At 39.8% G+C, this 10780-nt stretch overlaps 1 protein-coding gene across 3 annotated transcripts in view; it reads right to left on the reverse strand.

The window, feature by feature from the left end:
* Positions 1-7755, reverse strand: part of kif17 (kinesin family member 17) — a 35879-nt gene extending 28124 nt beyond the window's left edge. For 2 of the 3 annotated variants that reach the window (XR_008725879.1, XM_055659410.1), the window contains exons 1-3: positions 7379-7755; positions 3749-3895; positions 2951-3052 (exon numbers count right to left, since the gene is read on the reverse strand). Coding sequence is in view for 1 of the 3 variants with exons in the window: in XM_055659410.1 (XP_055515385.1) it covers positions 2951-3052; positions 3749-3895; positions 7379-7609 (480 nt within the window). In the remaining 2 variants the exon portion in view is untranslated. The remainder of the gene's footprint in view (positions 1-2950; positions 3053-3748; positions 3896-7378) is intronic. The other variant, XR_008725880.1, reaches the window with a different exon arrangement.
* Between the last annotated feature and the right edge of the window lie 3025 nt (positions 7756-10780).

Raw genomic sequence — 10780 nt, forward strand, 5'->3', positions numbered from 1 at the left:
TTCTGCTTTGTTCTTTGTATCCCGGTCTTAGTTGGAATCTTTCCAGTTGTATCATTTACAGTAATATTCCAGAATGCAGCTTATGGCCTTTAGACAACAATGACTTCACATTTTTAAACAATGTTTTTCATCTTACTTACAATAGGTTTTAATATCCAGAATAATGCACTGATCTGATAATGGTTTATTCAAGGGATAGCAAGGTATTGCAATATGATGCAGTAGTTAAATTACAGAAGATGTATTCAGAAGAAAGTTAGATAGAGCTCTTAGGGCTAGCAGAATCAAGGGATATGGGGAGAAGGCAGGAACGGGGCACTGATTGATGATCAGCCATGATCACATTGAATGGCGGTGCTGGCTCGAAGGGCCAAATGGCCTACTCCTGCACCTATTTTCTTGGTATATATGTAAGAGCTCAAAGTTATTCAGAAATGTAATTGGATCAGCTGCACTGATGATGTTGTTCCAGGAACATGTCAAAGATTGGGAAGTCCGCAATGAAGGATCATCACCTGACCTCCTAAAATCTTTGCACTCTGAGGGAGAAGAGGTGAGACCAGAAATGAGAAAAATGTAGCAGATGGTGTTGAAAGCTCAGGTAATTACAGAAAGTTTGGTCGACAAAATAGATTAGAGCTGAGGAAACTGGGCTTGTGGCGTTGTCAAAAAGACTGGAATGGCTTAAAAAAAATCAGCAGAGAATAATTTAGATGGTGGAGCCACAAGAAACTGCAGGTGCTGGAATCTTGAACAAAACACAAAGTGCTGGAGGAACTTAGCAGGTCAGGCAGCATCCAGGGACGGAATGGACAGCTCAGGATGGGACCCTTCTTCAGACTGAAATAGCGGAGATACTGTTGTCCTCTGGTGGAAAACAGAACTAGAGGAAATGAGCAAGGAATATGAAAATAGATTGTGAAGTTTTCTTTGGGAATGCAAAAAGATAATGACAATAAATGCAAAGCACATTTCCTTATTCCCAGTTATAATCAAGACAAAGACAAATTGAATTATAACTGGGAATAAGGAAATGTGCTTAAATTGAATTTCTTCCACCATCTACCATCATGTTAGTCATCCTGCCTCTTTCTTCTCTATCCTTCATACGGTTATCGTCCATCCCTGATTCCCATATTTCCCTTTTATCCTCCCCATTCCCCCTCCATCCATATCTTTCCCTCCATCTTCACATTTCACTTCTCTTATTTCCTCCTCTGATAACCTTTTGTCTTGTTTTCCCCTCTAGACTTAGTCACTTCACCCATTTGCCAATCACCCATATGCAGCCATCACTTGCCAGGATTTGCACGTCCCCCCCCCCCCCCCCTCCCCCCCCCCCCCCCCCCCCCAGCTTTTCACCCCCTCCTCCAACAATTTGGTAAAGATCTGACCCAAAATGTCCTCTGTTCATTCCCTCCATAGATATTGCCTGACCCGCTGAGTTCCTCCAGTCTCTTGGCTTTTGCTAAAGATTCCAGTACCTGCAGTTTTTAGTGTATCCAAATATTTTGTAACCATTTTCACATGGAAAACTATGCAGCAATGGTCTAATGAAAATGGGAACTTACAAATCAATTAAAAGTACTGAACAATATAATGGAATTAAAAACAATCTATTCACAGGATCTGTCCTGGAGTTTTAAAATGTCTGTTTAGGAATGGGGTGAAGGAAATATTCTTTACTCAAGATAGTCGTACGCCTTTTGACATCTTTACCATGGAGCATTCCGAATCTAAGTCACTGTGTTCATACAGAGAGGAGATTCTATATTTCTAGATTTTAAGAACAGTACCCTGGGATAGTGCTGGAAAATGTCACTGAGAAACTGGCATTTAAATGCTAAATTTACTCATTTATTCTGAACCTTTCAGTAATATTCTCTTTGTTCTACCCATTCTTTCCCTTCATTTTCTTCTACTGAAGAATAACTTCTTTTCTCCCCATGTAATTTCTGATGAAGTGTTCCATACCGGAAATATTAACTGTTTTCCTTTTCATTGATGTTGCCTAATTTGATGAGTGTTTTCTGTTTGTATTTCAAAAATCCATTATCTATCATTATTTAAATTAATATGTTTGATTGTACCAACAAAAAACTTGCATATAAAAATTCAATGAAAATATCGAAGGCACTGATTACAAATCCAGCATAGGAAATATTCTCCATGAAAATTCAATTTCTGATATTTTACAGTTCAAACACAAGTTAACTTTCATAACTCCCAGAGGCACTGGCTTTCAATTCTAAAGTTAAATGGTATAATTAAAATAACTTTGTTCTATTTCCCCCTCAAAAATTGGATAATTTTTGCGGAATGTACTGATTCAAATACAATTTTATCATTTAAAAATGAAACTCTCATACAAAAATTGTTAAGTCATATTGAATCAACCTTAAGGCCCACCAATTCACTGAAATTTGGATCTAGGCAAAGGCCAGAAAATAAACATATTTTCTTACTAGTGCAAATATGTGTGAGAATGGGTGCTGGTTTGTACTTTCTCTGCGCACGTGTTTCCATTGATGTGAAAGGTACCAAAGATTTCCTGCCAATAGTTTTACAAGTATTTAGCACTCGTGACTTAAGACCAAATTCTATCAGATTATCTGGCTAGTTTCTCAGCCCTGTTTGCATTGGTGCAACTGATGGAACCAGCCAAAATATGTTAACATGGGCTGGTATCGTCAAATACTTTTGCTTAATTTCCTCAAGCAATACTAGATTACATCAAAAAGTAATCCAGAGATACTGCCTGGTCTGCTATTCCAGCTTTTTGTATCTATCCTTGGGTTTAAACCAGCATCTGCCGTTCCTTCCTACACATGTTGGACTGCAGTCTCGTACATGCATAATGTTCAGATTTCTGAAAATATTAACATTCATTGTATGAGAAAATATTATTATGACAATTTGTCCTGACACATTGTTCATACAAACATTTTACCTCCAGTTTGTGTTTGGTATCTTTACCCAGAAGGTCACGGATCTCTTCATTGTAAATCTCCAAATATGAAGCCCTCACGAGGAACTTAGTATTTTCGGTACACTGTGGGTGAACACACAGTGGCATTGAAACCTCTTAAACTGGTTACATTTTGCTGCAAAGTAATCAAAGTACTGAATGATATTAAATCTAAATGAAATGCTCTTAAACAATAATTGATTGTTTAATTATCTGAATGGATATGTGGGAAGATATTAGGAGCATGACAAAAATCAAAGGGCAGAGAAAACAATTAAAATGTAAATTAAACATACTTATTGCAGGGTTTCTAATTTTAATTCCCTCAATAAAAGTTTATGCAATAGTTCTAATCATGTCTCAACTCCACGTTTGTAATTAGGCTGAAGTGATTCACTGTTCAGTTTCATCTTCTGTCCTATTGAGAGCTGCCTCGCCTTTACTTGGACATTCCTTTCAAGCGAATTGAGATTAGGAACGCAGCATGTGATGAATTGCAAATGTAAACTCTTGTTCTACTCCATTTATAACTCACTGAAGTATATCTAATGATGCTATTACTTGTGCATCAAGAGGACATGTGCCACTATAAGCACTGTTTGTACTAAATCAGTGTGGAATTCAGTTTAGCAATTGTATCACAATGGATCACAACATAAATTCTACAAAACTGCATGACATCCTGGTTCTACTCTGCTGTTCTTGAGATCCAAAATGATCAATAATTAAACCACAGAAATCCAATTCTTGTAAATTTTAATCTACTGCTTAACTGGATACCTGGATACTCTCAAATATATGTTCAAAAGCTCTGGGAATAACTCCTCGTTGCGATGTTGGAGAAGGAATGCCTTGCATAGTGAATGATTTTCCACTTCCTGTCTGGCCATAGGCAAATATTGTTCCATTGTAGCCTTCAGTGACACCCTAGTTGACAGTTAAAAAAAAACATTCACCATTAAGAGGTTGAAAAGCACAAAATAATATTTCGTCAAATTGACGATTATCACATAACATGGAAACATAGAAGATTTTAAAACTGTTTTTGGAATACATCCAATCGCAATTCAGTTCCATTTCTTGCCTTTTTATCTCTGCTTGTTAGGTTCTAAATAAAGGCAAGTTTAAATGAGCGATCAGACAAAGAATGGAAAATTGTGTGCAGAGTATTTTGCTGGGAAACAAATATGAGTGCTTCAAACTTGTCAATATTTAGATATGGAATGGAAGTTCAGCAGTAATAAGCAAAAATAACTATTTTTCTTACATATTAATGACATGGATCATATTTGTGTTTGTGATGAGTCATAGGACATGCAGTCCATCATTCCATAAGATCACAACTAATGCTGCTTTCTTGCACTATCACACATCTAAAACCTAACAATCAACTAAACCTCCACTGGCTCATGGGCAGAGAATTCCAAAGATTCACTAATGTCTCCGTGAAGAAATTTCTAAATGCTGAACCACTGAACTCTTATTTTGAGACTTGTGGAGTTGGTTCCAGGTTCCAAACACTCTAGTCAGGGTAATCTACATTGTCAAGTCCCATTTGAATTCTCTATATTTCTATGAGTACACCCATCATTCTTCTAATCTCTGGACAACAAATTCCCAAATTGCTTGATCTCTTCTTTTTGACCAAAAATATGACTGCAATAAAAAGTAAGGTGGCAGGTCCTTCAGCCCCATTCATCCCACTGCACCCAACTTATCTTAATGATCTTGAAGTCTTTTTGACATTCTCCTCATAACTCATGAGCCCATCCAGTCGTGCATCAGCGAATTTATGAAATATTACGTTTGGTTCCCTCATGAAAATCATTTAAAAGTGTACAAGGGATGCAAGCACTTATGCCCGTGTACCCAATTAGTCACCAATACCACCTCATAAGAGATCCTTTCATTTCCACTCTCAGCCAATTTTCAATCCCTATCATATGCTTTAATTTTTCACACTAAACAATCAAATTGAACCAGACCGGGTGGCACAGTAATGTAGCAGGGACCTATATTACTGGTCCCTGTAGTAATGTAGGTCAGGGGCCTGCGTTCATCCACAACCAAGAAGCTGTCTGCGTTGATTTTGCATGTTTTCCCTGTGACTGTTAAGATTTATTCCGTTCTCTCTGGTTTCCTCTGGCAAGGTTAACTGACTAAAGAAAATTATCACGGTGTAATTTTTGGATATGTGAGGAAAAATAAGTTGCGGACGTTCAGAGGAACGGGAAAGGTGGAAATGGAACCAATGGACTGTTCTGCTGCGTGCAGGCATGAATCTAATATGACCAATGGCCTCCTCCTATATTGTGGCAAGAAGGTTACTGTATTGGAGACCTTCTAAAAATCAAAATACACAGCATCTACTGATTCTCTCATCTATTCCAACAGTCACATCTTCAAAAAGCTCCAGTAAGTTTGTTAAATATGTTTTGTTTCTTTCATAGATATATTTTAGGTGTCTAATGCCCTTTAAATAATTTTACTGTTCATTTTTAAAATAAGAGACTCTAACATTTCCCTGTCACTGATGTAAGAATGAGCTTGTCTATAGTTTCCTATATTATTCCTCCCTTATTTTGTTTTTTAAATATTGAGGTTGAATTAGCTCTTCTTGAATATGCAGGGAACTCATCCATAGAATTTTTAAAGATGACAATCCACTGCATATACTACTTCCACTGTTCCTTCTTGCATTGTGTGTTTTATTTGCTTTGCCCAATAATTTCTCCAGCACTATCTTTTCTCTATTATTAATTTCCTTTCATTCTTTTGTCTCAATAGGTGATGAAGGACGCTGCGTTGCACCTGCCCCGGCCGTCCTAGCACGTGCATCACCTTGCACTTGTTCAGGAACTGAGGCGAGGGACGTGGTCACCAACTCTCATCAATAATGAATTTGTCCTTTAATCTCAAATCACGAAACAAAACAAATAAATCAAATCAATATTTTTTTTCTAAAACTGGCATTTAAATTAATGAGATAAATAAAGACTTTGCTAATACTGCCAAAAATCAGCATGTCCTTTTATATATAATATCCATAAGCTGATTGGATGGATGAGAATCAAAGTTTTATCAATCAAAGTTTTCAAATGGACAGAGACATTCCCGATGGGACATCAGTTCTTAAACAATCAACTTCCTGATCTAATTTCTATTTCATTTTACTGTAGTTGCCTTCCTCATATGCATTTCCACTCTCAAAAAGATAATTACTTTAAAACCCCTAGAAATCCCAACATTAAAGTTAAAATTATTTTTTTTCTTTAATCATGGCTTAATAGTACCAAAATCATAAACATCATTAGTACACAATCATAAACATCATGTGTACACACCATAGTGAAAATAAAACATCTAAGTAAACCTAATTGAATGATCCGCTTAGAAGGAACAGGAACACCAACTGTATTGTGAGATTATCAACAATATCCATATTATAACCTCCAGTTTCCACAGGTTTGGGTTTGGCTTCAAGCACAACTATACCCATCATGGCATAATTGAAGAGAGGTTGGCACCAATAAGCTCCAACCCCATTGGACCTGTAATTTGGTGGGCTTTTTTCAAGTGGCTACTTTTCTGAGGTAATGCCAAACAATGATACTACAAATGACAATTGATAGCCTCCCCAATCCCATTCTAGGAAATCAGCATGTATGGGTGGATATTGAGGTAGTTCCACTTGCTGCCTGCACTTATTTTCAAAAACTGCTCAATTAGTTAACAGACAAGTTATTTGCACCTATTAAAAAAACTTCAAGATAGAGCAGCATAAAATTGATAGATTAAGATCATGTAAATTATGTGCATAATTTTCAGCATCTCATTGGTGCACTTGTTCACTATATTGATAATGTTTCTAAAGGGGTAACAGCTTTATTAAACAGGTGACATCTGATCTGTCAAATCTTGCAGCTAAACAATGTTTTTAACATTCTCCAAAAGTCCTAAATTTATGTTATTACTGCTATAGGAAATGCTGCAGCAGATCTGCACCAGGACAGCCCTACAAATAGCATTGTAATAATTAATAATTTGACGTTGATTCGGGGATAAATATATTTCAGGCAATTAGGAGTAATTGAAACAGTGCTTTTGGATATTCTATGCAAATATGAGAGGGCCTTTATTTAACTTCTTGTTCAAAATATGGACCATCAAATGCTTCTCCGCACTACGTTGAAGTGCCAGCCTAGATTTTGGTACTCATGAATGGGATATGAACCTGATTCAGATGCCAGTGAACAACAACCTGGGCCACAGTTAAGTTTAATACTCCGAAAGGTAGTGTTGGTGCAAGCCTCCTTAAGGATTCAATGATCTTCACAGTACTGCGCGTAAATTGCTCCCCCAGTGGCACTATTCAACCAACCAGTCATATCACGCTAGTTGCTGTTTTACCTCCACCAGCGGATAGGCGATCTCGTTGTACAGCTGCTCGGTGGTACTCTCTATGTAATAGACGCCGTCGAAAGTGAACTGTTTTGGCGGCTCTCCGAGGGCCCCGGGCTTCTGGATGAAGCACTGGCCGCGGGTACTGTCCATGGAGACCACCACCTTGCAGTTCAGGTCCTTCTCCCGGTTGTTGCTCGGTCTACAGCGCACCACCACCCTCACCGTCTCCAAAGCCATTCCCTCCTCTCCTCCTCCTCCCCTCCCCGCGTTGTCGAGCTTGTTTTACTTATTTAACGTCCTTTCCTTACAGGTTCCCCATCCCGGTAACACTCGACCATTCCCGGGACCAGGCTCCTGCAGCCGAGCGTCGGTTGCCGGGCAACGAGTGACTGCTCCGAGGTTCTAAGTTCCGCCGAGGTGCGTCATTTCCGGCTCGGACGGCCTCGGTCACCATGGAAACAGAGTCAGGCCGCAGAGCTTCATGATGCCGCCCTTTGGTTCTTGGTTCTTGCACAGGTAGCGCAAATTTACCTTCAAACCCGCACCCACCCACAGATCAAAAACACAAATTGCGTGTCATTCACCTTGTATCACGTCAACTAAAATGTAAAACTCTCAGTAATTGCGCAGTTTCTCATGGAAATTAACGGGCTTGATTACAGCCTTTAAAAAATGGTTTACCGCGTATCCCTCCCACTCTTTCCATTAAACGCATAGCCAAGGAAGAAAAAAGTGGATATAATAAAATAATTATATTGAATTATAAAATAATTATAGAATTATAATAAAAGAGTCGATCAATTTCCCTCCTGCGATAAAGGTATTTCGTATATTGTATCGTAAACTGGACTGGTTTAGGAACGCTGAGGCCCTGTGCAAGAAAGGACAGAGCCGGCTGTACTTTTTGAGAAGGCTCTGCTCCTTCAATGTTTGCAGTAAGATGCTGCAGATGTTCTACCAATCGGTGGTAGCCAGTGCCATCTTCTTTGCTGCCATGTGCTGAGGCAGCAAGGTGAAGGCCACGAGCGCCTATAGGATCTCATCAGGAAGGCTGGCTCCTGGGGGCTGAGTTGGACTCATGGGAGATAGTCTTGGAGAGGAGGATGCTCCTCAAACTGCGGAACATCCTGGACAATAAAGCTCACCCCCTCCATGACACACTGATCAACCTGAGGAGAATCTGTAGCAACAGACTGATTCCACCAAGATGCAGGACAGAACGCCACAGGAGATCCTTCTTCCCTGTGGCTATCAAACTGTACAACTCCTCCCCCTTCTGTCATGGGGTATACTGAGGGTATACTCACGCATTTCACCAAATTCTCACGCTGATCACAAATTTCTCACGCTATCGTGAGAAATTCTGTGATCAACGAAAATTTCAAAACTCATATCAACTGCATGGCCCACGGATGTTGGAGAGCCGGGGCTGAGGGAGGGATGGAAGCAGAAGCAGCGGCGGGGACAGATGCGGATGAGGAGCCGGGGCTGGCGAGTATTTGCAGGGCTGGCGAGTGTTTGCTGCAGCTCTGGCCATGGAGCAGCCTCAGTGCAAGAGTCCCGGGACGTCGGAGGCGTCGGAAGCATTGCACCACTGCCGTGAGAGTCTCTTTGCCAAATTCGCCCAGGTGACCGGCATGGGTCACGCTGCGGCTCGGTGCATCCTACAGGACAACCAGTGGCTGCTGGAAGTAAGTACCAAGCACTGGGTAGAAACGGTGGAAGATAGTGGCCTTCAAATGGGGGTGGTTGGAGAAAGTATCCTGCTTGCCTGCTAGATTTTCACAAAACTATAACTGCAGGAAAAATGTTCCTGATGTTGGGGATTTCAGAACCAGGGGTCACAGTTTAAGAATAGAGGGTAGGCTAGTTAGGACTGAGATGAGGACAAACTTTCTTCACGCAGAGAGTTGTGAATCTGTGGAATTCTCTGCCACAGAAGGCAGTGGAGGCAAATTCACTGGATGTTTGCAAGAGAGAGTTACATTTAACTCTTGGGGCTAGCAAAATTAAGGGATATGGGGAAAAAAACAGGAAAGAGGTACTGATTTTAGATGAACAGCCATGATCATATTGAATGGCAGTGCTGGCTCGAAGGGCCGAATGGCCTATTCCTGCACCTATTTTCTATGTTTCTATGCTTGAGTATATGGCAATAAAACCTGACCACTTGATTTTGAAGCATTTGTGCAGGGTGGAGGTATAATGTAGTAATAGAGTGATACAGTGTGAAAACAGGCCCTTCGGCACAACTTGCCCACACCCGCCAACATGTCCCAGCTACACTACCTGCATTTTCTTCCATATCCCTCCAAACCTGTCCTATCCATGTATCAGTCTAACTGTTTCTTAAATGTTGGGATAGTCCCTGCCTCAACGACCTCCTCTAGCAGCTTGTTCCATATACCCACCACCCTTTGTGTGGAAAAAGTTACCCCTTAAAAAGTTACCTCTTAAAAGTACTTCAAACAAAAAACATTGAAATCATACTTCTACAATGCACTAAAACATGATTTTAATACATCAAATTTCAAAAAGTCCCTACCTCCCTCCCCCCACTTTGGTTGCTCCACTCCCTCGCTGGTTACCCCCAAGGCCAGTGATCAATGATTGCTCAGCCTCCAGACTTTCAAAAACGCTCCGTGGCCCCTGGTTCCGAGAGAGAGCACTGCCAGATGTGAGCGGGGAACAGAGGCCAGTTGTCCGTGATGTCTGGATCCCAATGCTCAGCGCTTCGTGTTTTGGAGTTGGCTAATGTTATTGATTTGTAATTAGCCTGATTTGACAAAACCTTAATTTATTAATCTGGAATATCCAGGGGGATGGGATAAGTGTAATATTACCGTACTGACTATCCCCCCTCCCATCAGATAAAGCATAAAAAGAAGTTTAATTTGACACCTAATTCACTTTCATATCTTCAGTATTGACTTAACACAAAAGTTGTGATCAAGGACAGTCAAATGGCCATAACTTTATTAAAAATTAAGGGAACTGAAAGAAATTTTCAGTTATTATAGATTGAAGCATTCTGAAACAAATATTAAACAATCTTACTTGGATGACCTGAAATTAAAGCATATAATTAGTTAGTTACCCAATTGTAGCTAATTCCAAAATTGCTAGATCTAAACATCTATCCATTTCTTAAGAAAAGATTTACATTTTTAAATAGCCTAAGTGTCCAAAGAACATTCACACAAGAATTCACAATAAAACATGATTTTTAAATCTCATTGTCATTAATTTATAGGCCAAATGGAAGGAATTTAGTGTTTAATTGCTGTAAATTAATGGCCATTTAAATCAGCTTATGAGTTAGATTTTGTGGAACGCATTGGTTTGGAACGTTGCGATTGCAGTGATTTGAAGCCCATGTCGGCAAGAAAAATATTGCCGGTTCGGATG

This window comes from Leucoraja erinacea, chromosome 30 (genome assembly GCF_028641065.1).
Source record: "Leucoraja erinacea ecotype New England chromosome 30, Leri_hhj_1, whole genome shotgun sequence".
Classification (NCBI taxonomy): domain Eukaryota; kingdom Metazoa; phylum Chordata; class Chondrichthyes; order Rajiformes; family Rajidae; genus Leucoraja; species Leucoraja erinaceus.